The 21396-nt window shown below is 42.2% G+C and overlaps 1 protein-coding gene across 1 annotated transcript in view; it reads left to right on the top strand.

Moving 5' to 3' along the window:
* The window catches only part of SLC30A6 (solute carrier family 30 member 6), a 123198-nt gene that overhangs the window by 57609 nt on the left and 44193 nt on the right, over positions 1 to 21396 (top strand). The window contains exons 8-11 of the mRNA XM_040350761.1: positions 125 to 219; positions 7555 to 7603; positions 10378 to 10497; positions 14981 to 15083. Of these exons, the coding sequence (XP_040206695.1) occupies positions 125 to 219; positions 7555 to 7603; positions 10378 to 10497; positions 14981 to 15083 (367 nt within the window). The remainder of the gene's footprint in view (positions 1 to 124; positions 220 to 7554; positions 7604 to 10377; positions 10498 to 14980; positions 15084 to 21396) is intronic.

Below are 21396 nucleotides of genomic sequence, written 5' to 3'. Positions count from 1 at the left end.
CCTCCGTGTAAGTGTTTTGGTAATTTACCTTCTTTATTCCTTTAGTATAGTAACTCGCACCGATTCTTTGTAAACGTTGAAAGTTTGTAAGTTTTATAATAATGGTAACTCTGATTTCTTCCAGAGGCCGTCTGCTGGTGGGGACTTTTGTGGCTCTGTTTTTCAATCTGTTCACCATGCTTTCTGTTAGAAATAAACCATTTTGTTATGTTTCAGAAGGTAAGTTTACTTTCAGTATATTGTGATTTTTATGCAAACTTAGAATAGTGTTTCTGTATAACAGCAGTTAGAAATTAGAGACCACGAGGTGCTACATCATCCCTGTACTGTAACAACCTGCCAGAGCCCCCACAATTCTTGTTAAAATGCCATCTGCCAAAAGATGGTATTTGAATAGAAATAGCTTCATGTGGGCTTTGCGGGACATTGCTGCGGCCGCTGATAGGCTGAGCGCACTGTGAGTCACCAACCCGCAGGAAGTGGAAGAGACCGGGACCGGAGAACGGGACGGCGATATCAGAACAACGGGGGATCGTAGGCAGGTAAGTGAAAGTTTATTTTGTATAGTTTTACAGCCCGGGCACAGCGGGGGTTAAAAGTTTTAGCTTGGAGAACTCCTTTAATAAGCATTACTAAAGTGAAACCAACAGTATATACATTTCAATTACAAAACATATATGAACCAAATCTGGGAATCAAAAATAAGCAAAGCAGGTACATATGAAATATGAATAGAATTCAATTTATAAACTATAACTAAAAAGTCCATAAATTGTTGACGGAGATTTTATCAAAACACCCGTGAGTTGTGCCAAATGTCATGTAGTGGATAACGTGACCAAATGAAACAGTGATAGAGATCCTCCACCTGGTTTTTAAAGGGGGATTCCTTTTCCGCAGCACTCTGGAGAAGCTAGTTCTCCTCATATGAGCTATTGTACACTGGTAGTAGTGCCTACCACCCTCTGAATAGTAATTCACAGTTGATTGGTTTTTAGGGGGTAGTATAGCAGCGACTGACAAGCGTTCCGTTGGTGGTCCTGCTGCCTCCTGAATGTATGGTGTGTTTTTTTTTTTTTGTATTTAAAAGGCACCACAACTTCAAGCCAAGCGTTTGCCATGTTTCACCCCTAATAACACATTAGGGGTGAACCAGTATATTCCACACATATACTTCCTACATACTAAAATTTGTATCAGTTTTTTATCTGTCTGGCAACTACGCTTATATTTAATCTAAAGTGTACATGTTATTCTACAGTTTTCCCTTTTTTATAAAGACCCTAATTTATGTCTCTGATACAAAGCATTGAAAAGTTATTTCCTGACAAGCTCCATGGCAGTTTACGTTTGGGTAGCCCGCCCTCCCTCCTACCCCATAGGACCTCACTCCCATAAATTTGCAGGCTGAGGCAGAGGCCACATTCCTTTTTTTTTTTTTTGTTCTCCCCACTCATAACTCGATTTTCGTGTAAAGTTTCCTTCCTTTTGGAAGATGTGGCAACAGGGGTTTCTTGTGGGACAGTCATGCGGATGTTGGGAGCATCATGTGATGTCCAGAAGTTTCCAGGGTGGCTCCAGTAGTTGCGGAGTCCCCAGCTAGCAGCAGGGTAGTGATTGACACCTGTAATAGAGGAAGCTCTGCCAACGGCAAGCAGTTGCATCAGGTCGGATGCCCTGCTAACCGCGGGTGACCTCTAAAGTGTGCCCAGCATGATGGTGTGCTCTGCTGTTCCTACCTCTGGGATCTGAGTTACCCTGCGGATGCATCGATTGCCCTGTCGAAAGATGTCCATGATACGTCAGTATGTTTGGCTTGAGGTCAGCAGAAGGGACCAGATGCCATGCTAGGGAGTAACTCCACTTTTATGTTAAAAAATGGAAAAATTATAATCAAAATGAAACCTATTGAGAAGAGTATGCTCTGATGTACATTGCAGCATTTTTTTTTTTTTTTAAACATTGGTGCAGTTGCCTTCTGTCCTGAACAGATATTTTTAAGCAAGGTTTTTCTTTCTGTGTTGGAGCCTCTGTTTAATGAATTACCTGTGTAGTGATGCTCTGATGTGAGAACCTGCAGTGTCAGTATTGCTCTAGCAGTAGTCAACATTAACATTGTCTCTCTGGACAGCTTAGGACACTTCAACATCTGCAGTTTAAACTGGGAAGGTTATTTATGAAATGATTCTTAAAAATGTGGAGTTCTCCCTTAGACTTGCAGGGATTTATTTATTTCTACAACAGATCCTTGTGCCGCTGCCTAATCCTATGCGGTGACTGTTCTATGCAGGTTATAGCTGGAGAGGGGGGGTGGCAAGTGTCTTCCATACTGAATACTGTTCCTGGATTGGTGGCCTTTCTGCAGGCCTCTTAAAGCTGGTGTATGGGAATCCCTCGGGCACACACACATCACCCACTAGGAGAGTGCTATTTTGTCTACTTGTCATTGTTTGTGGCACATGTACTTTTTTTTGTGTTTTTGTATTTGTACACTTGTTGCTTTCACATGCACCGTAGGTGCCTACTGTGTGCTTCAACATCAAGTGCCAGTTTTTGTACGAATTTCCCATTTAAAGATCGTTTTTTACATTTTACATTTTGTTTGGCCTTTAAAATCCCAGCTAGGGGGGAGATACTCTCTTTTTTGTTATATGTTACCAAGGGATGTGACCACTACAAATGTTACTGGATCAGTGAGTACCTCTTCCTCTATATCTAATGCAGCATACATGTCTGCTGGTTGGGTTCTCGATCCACTCCTTCTCTAGACAGGGATCCCTGTCAAGTATACAGAGGGAGTTTTTAGAACTCTGCAAGAGATTGGCTTGTTAGTCTTTCAAAAAGGGTCACATGACTCCTACGCAAATCCTTGTATATCTCAGAGCTTAATCCATCAAGGTTCAGGATACATAGTTTATGCCACTAGAGTATACTGGGGATATGATGCTGGGTAAACCTTTCCTCTATTCACCTGTCAGTGTCCTAATATCCAATGATCAGAACCATGGTCTCTTCCATCCATATATTGAGGTGTGGAAATGGCCTCCTGTCCTGAGAGTTTTTGCTCTAATGTTGATCATGCATTTTTTTTTCTTATTTATTGGACTTGATTTTATTTATTTTTACACAGTTTAACCACTTAGGACCGCCGCACGAAGATCTACGTTGGCAGAATGGCACGGCTGGGCACATGGACGTATATATACGTCCCCTTTAAGAGCCCAGCCGTGGGTTGCGAGTGTGCTGCCGGCGGCGTGCTCGCGACCCGGTCCGAAGCTCCGTGACCACGCCTGCGGGACCTGCGGACCCGATCGCCGCGGGTGTCCCACGATCGGGTCACAGGAGCTGAAGAACGGGGAGAGGTGAGTGTAAACAAACCTTCCCCTTCTTACCTTACTGCTGTAAGGTAAGCAGCATTGACAGATATGGTGGAATGCAAGGTCATTCAAAGTGGGGGAGGGGATTCCTTCCTTCTCCAACGTTTCCAGTAATGTGTGGATGCGGGGTGGGGGGGCCACTCAGGGGCTCGAGTATGGATGGAGAAATAAGAGAATACAGAGCCTCTTGGTGTAGTACGTTTGGCGTTTTTTAAAATTCACAATTTATTTAGATAAAAAAGGTACTCACATTTCAAATGATGTAAGATGCATTGCATAAAAACGAACAGCGATCTTGGGACCTTGTTGCGTCACTTCCGGTGTCCGTATGCCTGCGTCCTACGCGTTACATCACTCTCACGCGACTTCAACAGGATGTAACGTGTAGGAAGTGACGCAACAAGGTCCCGAGCTTGCTGCTCGTTTTTAGGCTCATCAAAGCTTTTACACGTGGTTAAAGGGTCACTAAAGGAATTTTTTTTTTTTTTTGCTGAAATGACTGTTTACAGGGTATAGAGACATAATAGTTAACTGATTCCTTTTAAAAATTATTAAAAATAGATAAAAAAACAATCATATAATGAACCTACAGTTTAGTTTAGTTTTTGCTGTTGTTTCCTGGTTCTCTGATGTACAGAGCCAGAGAGCCAATAGAGGGCAGTGATGGTTTGAAAACGAAACTGATTGGTGCTGAGGGGTTTTAGACACACAGTAATCACACCTCCTTGATTAGTGACCACAGTGAGAAATCTCCCAGTACTGTGGTGATCAGGAAACAGACAACCAGGAAGTGTGGAGATCAGAGAGGAATTACAGCAAAAACGAACAATGAGGACATGAAACCAGGACTGCAGTAAGGTAAAGGAAGCTATTTAGCTAAAAAAAAAAAAATTCCTTTAGTGACCCTTTAACTACTTGGTAACCGCCCTATAGCCGAAATATGGCTACAAGGCGGTTCCCTAACTCTAGGAGGGCGTCAATATACGTCCTCCCAGAGAGTCACAATTGCGCGGGCGCGCACACGCGATCACCGGCGCTCGCTGGGTCCACGGGACCCGCAGCAACACGGATCGCGGTAAGGAGCCAATGGAAGCGGCTCCTTACCACGTGATCGCGCCGTCCAATGACGGCGCGATCACTTGTAAACAAACCGGCGTCATGTAATGACGCCGGTTCCTCCCTCTCCTCTCTGTACCGTTCGGTACAGTGTGAGAGGAGAGGGAGGGGGATCGGGCGGCAGCAGCAGCCGCCGCACTGTGGGCTGGATCTGTGACAATTGCAGTCACAGATCCAGCCATCCCTGCGCAATACTCTGCAGTAAAAAAAAAATAAGCGCTAAAGTAAAGTGCAATACTCTGCAATACCCCCCATACTCTGCAATACCCCCCCCCATACTCTGCAATACCCCCCCATACTCTGCAATACCCCCCCCCATACTCTGCAATACCCCCCCCCCCCATACTCTGCAATACCCCCCCCATACTCTGCAATAACCCCCCCCCCATACTCTGCAATACCCCCCCCATACTCTGCAATACCCCCCCCCCATACTCTGCAATACCCCCCCCCCATACTCTGCAATACCCCCCCCCCATACTCTGCAATACCCCCCCCATACTCTGCAATACCCCCCCATACTCTGCAATACCCCCCCCATGCTCTGCAATACCCCCCCCCATACTCTGCAATACCCCCCCCCCCATACTCTGCAATACCCCCCCCATACTCTGCAATACCACCCCCCCCCATACTCTGCAATACCACCCCATACTCTGCAATACCCCCCCATACTCTGCAATACCCCCCCATACTCTGCAATACCCCCCCATACTCTGCAATACCCCCCCCATACTCTGCAATACCCCCCCCATACTCTGCAATACCACCCCCCCCATACTCTGCAATACCCCCCCATACTCTGCAATACCCCCCCATACTCTGCAATACCCCCCCCATACTCTGCAATACCCCCCCCATACTCTGCAATACCCCCCCCATACTCTGCAATACCCCCCCCCCTACTCTGCAATACCCCCCCCCCCATACTCTGCAATACCCCCCCCCATACTCTGCAATACCCCCCCCCCCCATACTCTGCAAAACCCCCCCCCATACTCTGCAATACCCCCCCCCCCCATACTCTGCAATACCCCCCCCCCCCCATACTCTGCAATACCCCCCCCCCCATACTCTGCAATACCCCCCCCCCCATACTCTGCAATACCCCCCCCCATACTCTGCAATACCCCCCCCCCATACTCTGCAATACCCCCCCCATACTCTGCAATACCCCCCCATACTCTGCAATACCCCCCCATACTCTGCAATACCCCCCCCCATACTCTGCAATACCCCCCCCCCCCCCCCATACTCTGCAATACCCCCCCCATACTCTGCAATACCCCCCCCATACTCTGCAATACCCCCCCCATACTCTGCAATACCCCCCCCCATACTCTGCAATACCCCCCCCCCCCATACTCTGCAATACCCCCCCCCCATACTCTGCAATACCCCCCCCATACTCTGCAATACCACCCCCCCCATACTCTGCAATACCACCCCATACTCTGCAATACCCCCCCATACTCTGCAATACCCCCCCCATACTCTGCAATACCCCCCCATACTCTGCAATACCCCCCCCCATACTCTGCAATACCCCCCCCATACTCTGCAATACCCCCCCCCATACTCTGCAATACCCCCCCCCCATACTCTGCAATACCCCCCCCATACTCTGCAATACCACCCCCCCCCATACTCTGCAATACCCCCCCATACTCTGCAATACCCCCCCATACTCTGCAATACCCCCCCATACTCTGCAATACCCCCCCATACTCTGCAATACCCCCCCATACTCTGCAATACCCCCCCAATACTCTGCAATACCCCCCCAATACTCCGCAATACCCTCAATACTCCAATACCTTGCAATACGTCGCCTATGGGGATTTTTAAGTTGCAACGTTTCGCGCAATTTCACGAGCGTGTGCAATTTTGAAGGGTGACATGTTGGGTATCTATTTACTCGGCGTAACTTCATCTTTCATATTATGCAAAAACATTGGGCTAACTTTACTGTTTTTTTTTTTTTAAGCACAAAACTGTTTTTTTTTTTAAAAACACGCGTTCAAAAAATTGCTGCGAAAATACCGTGCAAGATAAAAAGTTGCAACAACCGCCATTGTATTCTCTAGGGTATTTGAAAAAAAAACATATATAATGTTTTGGGGTTCTATGTAATTTTTTAGCAAATAAATGATGATTTTTACATGTAGGAGAGAAATGTCAAAATTGGCCTGGGTGCTCCAGAACGCCTGATGGTGCTCCCTGCACGTTGGGCCTCCGTATGTGGCCACGCTGTGTAAAAGTCTCACACATGTGGTATCGCCATACTCGGGAGGAATAGCAGAATGTGTTTTGGGGTGTAATTTGTAGTATGCATATGATGTGTGTGAGAAATAACCTGCTAATATGACAGAAACTAGAATTTTTTTTTTATTTTTACAGAATTTTCAGTCTTTTTTCTTTTATAGCGCAAAAAATAAAAACCGCAGAGGTGATCAAATACCACCAAAAGAAAGCTCTATTTGTGTGAAAAAAAGGACAAAAATTTCAGATGGGTACAATGTTGTATGACTGAGTAATTGTCATTCAAATTGTGAGAGCACCGAAAGCTGAAAATTGGTCTGGTGATTAAGGGGGTTTTCGTGCCCAGTGGTCAAGTGGTTAAGGATCGTTCTTTTGAACCATGTGACTGTAAATTTTCACATCTCATTGGACTTTTTCTCATATGTTCGCTTTGCAGATTGAGTTTATTGTGTTACAAGAGACAGCTCATATTATTGCAGTTACATGTTAATATTCATTATTTAGTTTAATGTTTTTTCTAGACTGAACGTGTCTTTTTTTTTTTTTTTGCTTTTGTTTGATAAGAGCAGATTTAGACTGTTGCAGTGCATAATTTTGAATGGACTGTTAAAAGTACTAAAACTCATATTTTACCAGACATGCAACAGTTTTTAATGCAGTGAGCTGCAACACACAGATGGTTCACAACTGAATGCAAGTGCATTACCATGTGTTAGAGCAATGCACAAATCTGAATAAAACCTTAGTATGTAATGTAACTTCAGATTATCTTGTTTAATTTCACCGTTTAATCTCACAGCTGCAAGTACAAGTTGGCTTCAGGAACATGTAGCAGATCTGAGCCGAAGGTACTGTATATCAATTATCATATCTGCTAAACATATATTTTAAAATCTTTTTGTAATAGTGTACAGAAGGTTATAACCATGAATGGTTACACAAGGTGATTGCAGTTTCCCATATTTAAAACCCAGAAGACTGGAAATATTCTGAAAGAGAAATTGATAATTCAAAAGACATGCTGGTAGGCCAATTGGCTTCTTTCTAACTGTCCCTAGTATATGAATGTCAGTTAGGGACCTTAGATTGTAAGCTCCCTGATGACGTGTGTGTGTGTGTGTGTGTATGTGTATATATATATATATATATATATATATATATATATATATGCACTTAAAAATTCTTTCTTTTTGTAGAAATTAATCAAAAAGACATCAAATACATCATTTGTATAGTCAGGCAGATATGGTAAAGAATTTTTATATATAGTGTAGTATTGGGTACAATTTTTTATGGCCCCCCATATTGGGTTACTCACAAAAGGTAGGTATAATACAGGCTCTTCATTAACCACTTGACAACCGGGCCTATTTTGGCACTTCTCTCCTTCATGTAAAAATCTAAATTATTTTGCTAGAAAATTAATCAGAACCCCCAAACATTATATATTTTTTTTTTAGCAGACACCCTAGGGAATAAAATGGCGGTCATTGCAACTTTTTTTCGCACGTATTTGCGCAATAAATTTTCATGAATTAAAAAATAACAAAACGGTAAAGTTAGCCCAATTTTTTTGTATAATGTGAAAGATGATGTTACGCCGAGTAAATGGATACCTAACATACCTATCACGCTTTAAAATTGCGCAAACTCATGTAATGGCGCCAAACTTCGGTACTTAAAAATCTCCATAGGCGACGCTTTAAATTTTTTTGCAGGTTACTATTTTCAAGTTAAAGCCCACACACGACTATTTTTTACAACCTGAAAAACGACAACGTTAAAATCGTCGTGAAAAAATAGAGCATGTTCGGGAAAAAAATTGCCCGTTTTTCAGAACCCGAAAAATGCTCTGAATCCCACACACAATCGTTTTTAATGACCTTTTTAAAAAAAAACTACATTTTTTTTCAAACCCGAACGATCGTGTGTACGTGGCATAAGGCTCGATTCACATCTATGCGTGTTGCTTTTGAGCATTTTTGCAGTGCTTTTTGCTGTGCTTGCTGCATTTTTCGCCACGCGTTGATGTGAACATGTTCCATAGGAAACCATGTTAAATTTCTCTGCATTTCTGCAAAATGCATCAAAAAACGCATTAGTGTGAATGGAGCCTTAGACCCCATACACACTATTAGATTTTCTGCAGATTTTTGTCTTCAGATGTTTTAGAGATATACTGTCAGTCCAGATGTAGCCACATGCAGCAAAGTTGATTGGTCGGCGCTTAACAGTACAAGATGGACAATGATCCAAAACACACTGCAAAAGCAACTCTGGAGCTTTTGAAGGAAAAGAAGTAGAATATTCTGCAATGGCCCAAGTCAATCACTTGATCTCAACCCAATTGAGCATGCATTTGACTTGCTGAAGGCAAAACTAAAGGCAGAAAAAAATAGCTGCAGTTAGAGCCTGGCAAAGCATCAGATAGGAGTTAACCCGGACTTTGGTTATGTCCATGGGTTTCAGACTTCAGGAAGTCATTGCCAGTAAAGAATTTGCAACAAAATAAAAAAAAATTACATTTTAATTTTGATTATATTTATTTGTCCAATTACATTTGAGCCCCTGAAAATGGGGGGACTGTGTATAAAAATGGTTGCAGTTCCTCAAATTTGCGCTTGATATTTATGTTCAACCCCCTGAATTAAATCTGAAAGACTGCACTTTAAATTCATTTGGATTGTTTCATTTGAATTTTATTCTGGTGGCATTTTTTTTGCCTTTTTCTGGATCAACTATATGATTGTGTATATGGGATTGTAGTAGTATTACATTCTTTCTTTTATATATTTTTTTAACTAGATGGACTTTGTGTCTTTTTCCAACCTGACTATGTAAATATATAAGGGGTCCATATAGTGAACTTGATGTTGCGTTATTCACTTTACGGTCAACGCAGATAACAAGGGGGCACTCTTTACACCTAGAGGAAAAAATATTTCATCTCCAAATACGGAAAGGTTTCTTCACAGTAAGAGCTGTGAAAATGTAGAATAGACTCCCTGCAGAGGTGGTTCTATCCAGCTCAGTAGATTGCTTTAAGAAAGGCATGGATTCTTTCCTAAATGTACATAATATAACTCTGTACTAACATTTTAGGTAATGTTGATCCAATGAAAATCAGATTACCTCTCGGGATTAGGAAGGAATTTTTGCCCCTGCTGTAGCAAATTGGAGCATGCTTTGTTTGGGGTTTACCCTTCCTCTGGATCAACTGTGGGTAAAGGGTTGTGTATATGGGATTGTATAATAATAATATTTTTTTTTTTTTTTTTATGGTTGGACTCGATGGACTTTTTTTTTTTGCCTAAATATGTAACCATGTATGTAGTTTTGAAGTGAATGACTGTATAAGATAAGGCTGCATGTCTTCCTAAAATGCAGACTGAATATTAATTCTTGTTTTTGAGATTTGTGATAAAAGTAAAATGTGCAAGATACCATTTGTTATAGAAGGTTGCACTTTGCATTGGCTTTCAGGGGATTTTTTAGTTTCTTTTAGCTCATCTTAAATAATCAGTTTATTTTTTAATCCAAAATTGCAGTTAGAAATATCCACACAGAAAATGTTGTCATATTTTGTTTTTAATGTGGTTGTTTTTGTTTTTCTTTTCTGCAGTTTATGCGGTATTATCCCTGGGCTGAGTAGTATCTTCCTACCTCGGATGAATCCTTTTGTGTTAATTGACATTGCTGGAGCATTAGCGCTTTGCATTACTTACATGTTGATTGAAATTAAGTAAGTAAAAGTGGTACATTGTTAAACGTATTTATCTTTCAATGTGTGACAAATTTATGTTTATGTATTTTTTTTTCTCAACATAAACTGGTATATAGCTCTTCATACATCCATGGGCGAACTTGCACATGGCCAGCCCCCCCCCCCCCACTCCTGACCTGAATGGCAGCAATCACCCGTTCTGAGCCCCAGTATAGCTGCCTCACATCTCCGATGCTTAGAAATCCTTTCAGCTCTCTCCTCTTCTTCCTCCCCGCTGAGAGTATGGGCTACGTGGCTGACTTTGACACACCATGTAGCTGTAGCTGAGGGTACATATCTTCAAATGTTTTTGACCCGCCTATTTACAACCGTCTCTCCCCTGTACTGCAGAGTTGGTGCTCCTGGGCATACATGCTGATGAGCAAAGACCTATTTATACTAGGCTACTGATATCCTACTTATTGTATTATGCTTAAAAAAATAAAATAAAATACTTTTGAAATTCATAAACTGTTGGGTTATACTGCCGCATACAGTACACTAGAAACTGACAAACAAAATACAGGGGCTAGCTTTTTTTTTTTTTTTTCTTTTTCCATAAAGTTACTTTTTCGCCAATTTAAAATTTCCCTACACACTGCTTAAGCTGATCTCCTATATGCAGTTATGTTGATCTGCATATTCTCAGCAATAGCTTTACCCTGCTGGACTGGGTGAGTGCAAGGTTTGCCTGGAATGTAACCTGCAGACACTGGGCTCCACATTGTGGCACTTTTCCATACCTGTGTTAGTTAGAGTGCTTTCTGGGTCCCCAGCTGTTGACACAGCTTCTATTGTGACCCTGTCACTGAAAACACACTTTGCGAGTAGGCCATTTGGTCTGTGCATTGGAAGCTACCTTGCTAATAGGACTGTTGGGCACCATTATTATCCCTTATGTTTCTGTCTGTTTACTATGAAAAGACTTAACACTGAGCGACCGAGTGCTGATGCCATTCACTAGATGGAGTGTCACATTTGAGCTTTGCACTCTTTTCTGCCATTCAGCATTGAGGAAGCGCCTTCCCACCACTGACCCTGTTTGCAAACGCCACGTGGATTATTCTCAGTTGGTCATAGCTGCCTGCCTACAGTCTGAACCTTTCCTGCTACCAGCAGCTGAATCATGAATATTCGTTCTTCTAATGTGATTGTGTTATACTGCCACCTTCAGGAGGAATTGGACATGCAACGTTTTACCCTTTTTTTTTTTTTTTTGGGACTTTTTTAGTTTTTTTCTAGAACATTTTTCTTCAATCAAGACCTTATCTACATGCTGCTGAGCTAAATTAAGCTGAGCAGCTATCCAGATTGGCAAATCTTTGACGCAGCCTTGGAGGCAAGGTTACCTTGAAACAGGCTCTGCCAGTGGATCTATCTATTGTTTTAGGTCCTGTAATAGTTAAAGTGGTTATACTGTAAAGGCTGAAGGTTTTTTATCTTTGTGCATTCTATGCATGAAGATAAAAAACCTTCTGTTATGCCTGCAGTGACACTTCTGCACTTTAGGGAATTATCTGCTAAATTTGATTTTCCCCGATGGATGTACTTTGGATATTAGCAGTTACAACACGCTATTCGCCCAAAAATTCCTGACTCATCCACGTTAAAGACTGATCAGATTGAGGAGCTTTTGGCGCAGGAGTTACTGACTATACCCTTCTCTACGCTGTATATAGCTCTTCCTGGTGTAGAGTCTCCTAATATGGATAGGCTGTGGGAACAATAGCATGCAGATATACCTGTGCTAGATAGGGAAGTCTGGAAGGATTGCTTTGAGGACATTTCCAAGGTGGTTATAGCTTCCAGGGATAAACTGATCCAGACAAACCCCATGACGAACCAGTGAGGTGCATGGCAGCCTCAGCTCTCCGGCTGCTGTCAATCGCAGCCAGTCAGCCAATCGCGAGAGAGGGCATGGGGCCGAGCTGCGGCTATGTGTGTGTGAATAGACACACAGAGCAGCGGCTCTGCTGAAGTGCCCACACTGCAAGCTGTTTGCTCTGGAGCAGGAGGGAGGGGCCTTGAGTGCTGGTGGGGGATCCGAGAAGAGGAGGATTGGGGCACTCTGTGCAAAACCACTGCACATAGCAGGTAAGTATAACGTCTGTTATTTTTTTAAAAGAAACAACGTGCCAGACCTGTTGCATCATGTTGCTCTGGCTCAAAATCCACTAACAGATTTGGCGTGGATTCCAGTGTCCCTCTGAAAGGGTCTGGACAACAACAGCTTGGAACATTACCCTTTACTTGAGTCGTCTCACTGCTCAGAGTCTTTCATAGCTCTGACAGGTGTGTCTCTCTCCTCCACCTGTCCAATGAGGTGTTCTCCGCAACCATGCAAGATATTTTGGGGCTAGATTGCTGATATGATTCATCACTGCCAGATTGCTGACTAATAACATAGAAGCTTTAAGCTTGTTTTTTATGCCTTCACTATCAAACTCTGTTTTAGACACAGCAATGGGTTTAGCTACATCACTGCCTTCTTTCTCAATTGAAAACTCACAGGTTAATAGACGATTTTGTACCTGAGAAGCCTAAGTTAGCTGAATTTGCTATATAAAAAACATCTCCGCTCTGCCTTTATTGATGTAATGCGAGTTACATCTTAAGTAGCCACTGACTTTAACTATTGCTGTTATCAATTTTGGGTTCTTTCAGGGGACCAAAGCCTGTTAAAAGCCTTACAGTTTACTCCTTTCTCTATGCTGACTATGGAAATCGCAACAAATTATTTTCTCTGGCTTATGGGTATGTTCTTAAGAAGTGGTTTGTATCCATTGTGGATCTGGCTATATCTGGCTATTAAAACTCTGGCTGTTCCTGTTGAGAATTCACAAGTGTTTAAGAATACCACTGTAAAATATTTGGGAACTCTCCCCTATGATCTTTTTTACTTGCAGTGGCAACATCATCATTGGGAATAATCCAGTAGTCTTGATGCGGCAAGAGAGGTAGAATTCTCTCTTGGGCAGAACTGCAAATTTAAGTGTTGCCTGCTGTTTACCTCCCAGAAGTAAACAACTAGAAGCACCTGGACCTGGGCTATTGTTCCCTACACCTGTTGGTGTTTCAGGACCTGTGTCAAAAGTGGGTGATGTTGGATGTTGACCTCCCAGGTGTGACAACAAAGGTTTGTCTCCAGCTGCAGTGGGGTGTTCTGTTGGCTCATTGGTGTCGGTACACTCTGATCTAAGCCTTTTCTTTTCAGAAAATCCTTCCCATTCTGTTTTACAGGATCTAGATGAAGGACATCCTGGTGATGTTCCTTTCCCTAGACTGGCCCAGGTGGATGTGACACAGAAGTCTGATCAGACTCCTTGCAGATGCTCTGTGGGATCTCCAAGATAGTCTAGACCTTCTGTTCCAAGTATCAGTTTACCAGGTCTTGAGATCTCTGAATTGTTAATACCTATGATTCTAAAAGCTAGAAAGTGTACTTTTTACAAGGTCTACCATCGCGCATAGAAAGGCGTAATTCACTGGTGCAAGGAAAGATTTTCATCCCAGTAAAATATACAGTGGCACGCATAATTGCTTTTCTGAAAATGGACCGGAATCCGCGTTTGGCCTGAGCACCATCAAGGGGCAGATCTCGCCCCTTTTTTTTCTGAAGACTGTTGGCTTCCCCCGTTTTAAGACTCTTGTGTTGGGTGTCTCCCATGTGACTCTCCCTGTGTACTCTCCCTTGACTCCGTGACATTTGAAATTTTGTTTTTCTTTGAAAACTGCCCTATAAACCTATTGGGAATATTTCCTCATCCACTTTTACCCACAAGGTTGTGTTCTTTGTTGCCATCACTTCTGTGAGAAGCGTGTCTAAACTGGCAGCTTTGACCCCTAGAGAACCATTTCTGGTCTTACACAGGGACTAGGTGGTGTTGCGCCCTAGAATCTCCTTTCTTACTAAGGTGGTTTCTGCCTTTCACCTCAACCAGGAAATTATTAACCTTGTATCTCTATCCAGCTCAGAAGATCTACTTCCATTCCACTTATATTTCAATGTATTTAGCAGCTGCTCTTGAGATATTAAGAATGTTGCTCTAATCTTCATGCTTTATTTATATTTTATATAGAGAAAATTGACACATTGGGGGGGATTTACTAAAACAAGAGTGCAAAATCTGGTGCAGCTCTGCATAGAAACTAATCGGCTTCGTAGTAGTATTGTCTAAGCTTAATTGAATAAGTTGAAGTTAGAAGCTAATTGACTACCATGCACAGCTCTACCTTATCTTGTGTGCACCAGTTTTAGTAAATCTCCTTTATAGATTGCATGCTTAGTACCCTTATGCAGAACAGAAAACAATAAGCCTGTGTAGAAATTAGTCTAAACGAAAAAAAATCCCATGTGCTTTGCTGAAATCCATTTCTTGCTGAAATGGATATATTACTAATAATTTCTAAACTTGTGTGAGCGTGTGCAAGATGGTATAATTGTCTCTTTTTGTATCTGCAGCAATTATTTTGCCATGGATACCGCATCAGCTGTTGCCATTGCTGTGATGACATTTGGTACAATGTATCCAATGAGTGTTTACAGTGGCAAAGTTCTGCTCCAGGTAAGTAATTGGGTTATGTTGGTATCAAGTCCAGAAACTGTTATCCTGAAGCGGAGAACTAAAATTCCCTAAAAAAATTGTTACTGATACGCTTGCATTGCCTTTTCCCACACCAACTTTACTTCAGAGTTTAAGAATAATAGTGCACATCCTACAAGTTTAGAAAGCTGATCAAGTGAGGAACTGCCCAGTCAAAGACCAGCTCTGCCATATCTGTCTTTTTATAGTGCAAGAAGAGGAATGCATTGCAAGTAGACCCTGGTAAACAAGTAGAGAACTGGTAAAGAACAGTACTTGTATAATTGGACAAGATTCAGCTCACAGGTCAACCTATTTAGTGCATGATGTTCAAATGAAACAAAATACAAAAACAAAAAAGTCCACAAACATATATAAAGTGCACTTGTGCATCAGTGCAAACACTGTGAAGTGAAAAACACCAGGTAAAAGCAGCAAGAAACGAACCATTCACAGTTCCAGCATGTAGACTGACTTAATAATAGGGAGCACCTGTGATATGCTCAGCACTTCACCCTACCTCCCATCCACAGTCCAATAATGCCACTTGCCGATTCAGAAAGCCAGCTCATAGAGAGGGAAGAGAAGAAAAAACAAAGGAGAATGCTCATAGTGTAGTATGGCCGAAAAAAACAGATTGTGGACTGATTAGAGAAACCACACTCACGAAATCCTTTGCACATAGACAGCCTGTAGATGCAGCTCAGTGCAGCGATCTCCTCATGCGGATGTAGTTCCGTTGATCGCGTCACTTAGGCTTCTCCCCCACTAGTATCGTCACTTGTCACGTGACTTAGTCATGGGTCACATAAGAGTGAGATGCCTTGGCTTGAGGAATCCCTGCAGTACCTGTTTTCACATAAACATGCAATACACATTAAGAATAGTGTGGTGCAGGCCAATTATTAGCCCACACCCTCAACTAGAGGGAAAAATGTACTCATCACTGTGCAAGCGCCAGTAGGTAGGTGTCTTGACCATTGTGCAATAGGTATGTATATTTTGACCATTTGTTTGGGGCAGGAGACTGTTTTCTATTAAGAGTTTTGTAAATTATTGATCATAATTTGTGAAAATAATGGGTCAGCTCTTCAGTATTATGGGACTGTACATTCACAGTTTGAGAAGGGAAAGGTGGAAAGAGGAAAACATTCCATTCTGTTCCTCTGCTTTGGTGGCCACACAGTGAGTGTTAACTGCTGCATCTCCTTCCTGAATGCCTGCCCAGCATTTCCATATCACTGGTAGGATACCAAAGAAACGAAAGCAGGCTGAGGGTGTGATGGACAGTGGCTTGCAAGATGGTGGCTGGACACAGCATGGCAACAAACGGGGACAAATGAATGAATGAGTAAATGAAGCAGTAGCGCAATTAAATAGGTGGAGTTCCACCCATAAATATAACATTACATCAGTAGTTTTAAAAAAATGTCATTAGTCCTTTACGAATTTTTTTTTTTTTTTTTTTTAGATGCCTTCAAAATGTTGTTGCTAGGCAGAATAGTTAATCTTCCCACTTCCTGCACCTAGGTGCTTAATGCTTCCTAACCTACACTGCACAGACTCCTGGGAATGTAGTGGGTGTAACTTTCCTGGAGTCTGTGCACTCCCCAGTCTTAAAGAATCATGTGACTTGGACAGCACAGGTGCTGAAACCTGATCTGACACTGCTTGTGCAGCACTGAGCATGTGCGAGATCTGCAAGGCTGAAATCCAGGAAGTCATACAGTCTGGCTTCATGATGCCCACACTTAAGATGGCCCCAGTCAATTTCTATTTTATGAAGTGTCTAAATGCTGTAACAACCTAACAAAACAGACCTTAGTTTACAGACTAACTTTACTAGAATACATTAAGCTTGTGTATTACAGGGGTATTTATATTTAAAAAGTGAAATTGTGGCCGGAACTCCGCTTTAAATAGCTTCAACCAGTAAACTGAGCCTCATACACCTGGCTTTTGCTCTGTTTCTGTTCCTTCTGCCAGGAATACTGATGAAGCTGAAGTATATCTACCTGCTAAGGGGCCAACAGCTGTGATAGATCTTAGACTCCATTAAAGACCTTCTACTGCCCAACACGGTCTGTACCTCTGCTGCCCACAGTGATATGTAGAACCCTAGAAAATTAATTAATATCAGAAGTGATCGAAGGATAACTCTGATCCAAGCGCACAATGGTATATGTAAATTGTAAACTTTTAAAGCAGTAAATAGCAGCTATTATATAAAAACAAAGTAGAGAAAAATCATATGTGTCATTAAAAAAATATTAATTAAAAAATTTACAGCGCTTGAGCCACCAATAAAGGCTCATGAACTCATTAACTCATAACCTGCTACTTGAAATACTGATAAACATAGACCCCTGCAAGGTGATCTTATGAAATAATATCAGTCCCACAGAACCACAGTCAAAAAGATCAAAAAGATCAATCAATGTCAATCCGTGTGTCTTTTAGTAACAGTTCACACTATGCACATCGATGGAAGTGTTTAGGATGTGCTTTTAAATCCTGCTGAAGTATAGAAACTTCATTCAGCTGCGCTCCCCTTATGGTATTGTACTCACCAGACTGCAGATATTAACGGCATTGAAAGGGTCCTGTCAGAATGATCAGCCTCAGCAACTCTCCTCCAGGTGTGTGGCGATATCACACATTGGATGTATGCATGCAGCACAGCGGACATGCAGGGAAGCAAAGGAGACTGCATATAGTGTAAAACCCTTTATTTATAAAGATATTACCCCTGCCATACATATATGCTTACAGAAATAAAATCAATTAGAGCTTGTCACTTAGAGGTCTGCATCTGCTCACACAGTAAAAAGGTTCCAAATACCGAAATAACTGCTCCGTGAGTCCCGGGTAGATGGTAGCTCCAGTACAAACGTTACGTCGCGTAGCCACACCCTGACGCGTTTTGTGATCCTGTGGGCCTGATATATTTTTATGAGATCACCTTGCAGGGGTCTATGTTTATCAGTATTTCAAGTTGCAGGTTATGAGCTAATGAGTTCATGAGCCTTTATTGGTGGCTCAAGCACTGTTAATGTTTTATTAATATATTTTAATGACAGATATGTAGAACCCGCCTTAAAAGATGTGTACTTTGCTGTTCAGCTCTGCAGTAGTTCCCTAGTTAGTCTGTTATCACAAGTATATGCAATAAGGCTTGATATTTCTTTTCTTTTGTTTACAGAAGTAGTAAAAGTATGTTGTTCTGATGACTTACAGAAGGACAGGGAGTGCACCATTGCTGTTGAAAATAGAGTTAGTGATATTGAGGATGCCATTCCTGCAGTAAAAATTATTCTCATGCAGCTTTTCTCCCGCCTAAAACGTGCAAATGCAACTGTTTTTATGAAAATAGCTCACGCACATGTGATGTAAAAGAGGTGCTGTAATATAAAGGACACTGGACTGTAAAGGGGGAACATTGTTGGCCGGGCAGGAAAGGCGGGAGAGGGACACACGGGCATGGCCACACAGCTGGAGTTGAACAGTGATCACAGCCTGAGCCCGCTGCGGACTGCGGTCACTGCTTACCTCCTGCTGTGCGTCCTGGTTAGCAACAGGTCGCGGGTTGGGGACCCCTGCCTTAAAAGGACAGCACAACATTTTTTTTTCCTCAAAGCATATGCCTCTCATTATAAAACTTTAGCCCATGTACAGTGGAGGATATTCCTTGTGTAAGATTTGTCACTATAGAGGCGAGGAGCACTTCATAGTTACAGAGTTGGTAAGGTTGAATAATAACAGTGGTCCAAAAAGTTCAACCTGAGTGTGTGCCTTTTTGTGTGAGACTACTGTTCTCCATATCCCTGCACACTGTTTGCTAAGGAACACATTTAAAAGCTTTTTGAACTTATCTACACTCTTCGCTGAAACCACCAACTTTGGAAGTGTGTCAAAACTGAACCGCTTTTCATCCAACTTCATTGTGTGGCCAAATGTGTGTTTTTAGAGAACTAAGAATAAAAAGTTCCCTCTAATGTGTCACTATTCAAGGATTTGTACATTGCAATCATATTCTCTCTTAAAGCGGAGCTCCAGTCTCCTAAGCATTTTTTTTTGATAAAAGCACCCCTGTGATTCCTAATACTTGTGCTATATCATTTTGATATTAGCATAAGAGTCCTCATACATGTTACTTGTAAATATGTTATTTCTTACTTGATCTCTGAAGTAGGCAGGGGTCATGAAGGATGTGGGCATCTGAAGCCTGCTCCTGTGTATTTCCGGGATTCGGTGCAGCTGGCTACCCAGCGTGCACCTTGTGATCCCGCACCTGCTCAGTGAAGCCACTGAGCGTCTCTCTCTCTTTCCGGCAGGTTTCCATAGCAATTTTGGTGTCGGTGGAAGTTCTCGCACCATTGCTATAGCAACCTGTTAATCATGACATTCCCGGTCCTCCCGCGCGTGTCATTTCCGGTCTGGAGATTTCGTCACTAGGCGATTCGCAAGGACTCCTGGTATACATGACACTGCTATCCCAAGAGCCCTTGCAAATCGCCTAGTGACGTAATCGCCTAGTCGAGGGAAGCCAGAAGTGCTGTAGAAGAAAAGTTAAAGGTGTTTACAAAGAAAAAAAATATATTTTATTGCCATTTTTATCAACATTTAGGATGGGCATGTACATAATTGTACTTTCAAAAAAAGGATTCTCCAGGGAGAATAAATTTGTTTCTAGCTGTTTCCCATAACGGAGGTCTTTCAGCCCACTTATTAGTTTTGAAAAGGGGGGGGGGGGGGGGGTTGTCAGTTTGCTAGCTTGACCTCAAGGCACAAGAAAATGTTTGGTTGCTGATACTGATGGTACAGTGCTCACGGCTCCCTCCAGTATAATATGGGTTTTTCAAGACTTTTATCAGTCCCCACACACTCTAAATTAAGTTCTTTTGAGAGCCACTAAAGTGTCTCCCCTCTGTTTGATTGAGTTGGAGACTGCAGTTGCTAGCTTACATTTTGGGAAGGCCCCAATTACAGATGGCCTGCCAATAGAGATATATTGCTGTACCAGCTTTGAATCTTCCCTGTGCTGAAGAAGGCTTGTTTTGATACTAAAGCCCTGTACAAAGATGGAGTTTTGAAACAGCTCCAAATGGAATTTTAGCTTGATCTGTCCTTCCACCAATGCCTGCAGCTTAGGTAAGCCTTAGGACAGAATAAGAGCCTTAACCACTTAAGCCCCAGACCAATATGCTGCTAAATGCCCAAAGGCATTTTACAATTCGGCACTGCGTCGCTTTAACAGACAATTGCGCGGTCGTGCGACGTGGCTCCCAAACAAAATTGACGTCCTTTTTTACCCAAAAATAGAGCTTTCTTTTTGTGGTATTTGATCACCTCTGCGGTTTTTATTTTTTGCGCTATAAACAAAAATAGAGCGCCAATTTTGAAAAAAAATTCAATATTTTTTACTTTTTGCTATAATAATTATCCCTTAAAAACATATATATAAAAAAAGGGATTTTTAATACAGCTTACCTGTAAAATCCTTTTCTTGGAGTACATCACGGGACACAGAGCGGCATATTCATTACTATATGGGTTATATGGAGTACCTTCAGGTGTTGACACTGGCAATCTCAAACAGGAAATGCCCCTCCCTATATAACCCCCTCCCATAGGAGGAGTACCTCAGTTTTGTAGCAAGCAGTATGCCTCCCAAAATGGTCCCCAAAAAGAGGGGTGGGAGCTCTGTGTCCCGTGATGTACTCCAAGAAAAGGATTTTACAGGTAAGCTGTATTAAAAATCCCTTTTTCTTTATCGTACATCACGGGACACAGAGCGGCATATTCATTACTATATGGGTTATATGGAGTACCTTCAGGTGTTGACACTGGCAATCTCAAACAGGAAATGCCCCTCCCTATATAACCCCCTCCCATAGGAGGAGTACCTCAGTTTTGTAGCAAGCAGTATGCCTCCCAAAATGGTCCCCAAAAAGAGGGGTGGGAGCTCTGTGTCCCGTGATGTACTCCAAGAAAAGGATTTTACAGGTAAGCTGTATTAAAAATCCCTTTTTCTTTATCGTACATCACGGGACACAGAGCGGCATATTCATTACTATATGGGATGTCCCAAAGCAATGCTCACAATGAGGGGAGGGAGAACATCTCCAAGACAAAAGGATTTAATTTAGAGAAATACTCAAATCATAATAAATCCAACTTAGTTGAGAAAAATAATCTTAAATTTTAAATTTAACTCAAAAAAGAGGAGCCCCCGGATTCCGAGGGTCTCAAACTGCAGCCTGCAGCACTGCCTGCCCAAAGGCTGTATCAGACT

Source organism: Rana temporaria, chromosome 4, assembly GCF_905171775.1.
Source record: "Rana temporaria chromosome 4, aRanTem1.1, whole genome shotgun sequence".
Taxonomy (NCBI): domain Eukaryota; kingdom Metazoa; phylum Chordata; class Amphibia; order Anura; family Ranidae; genus Rana; species Rana temporaria.
This window is presented reverse-complemented; position numbering and strand designations above follow the sequence as displayed.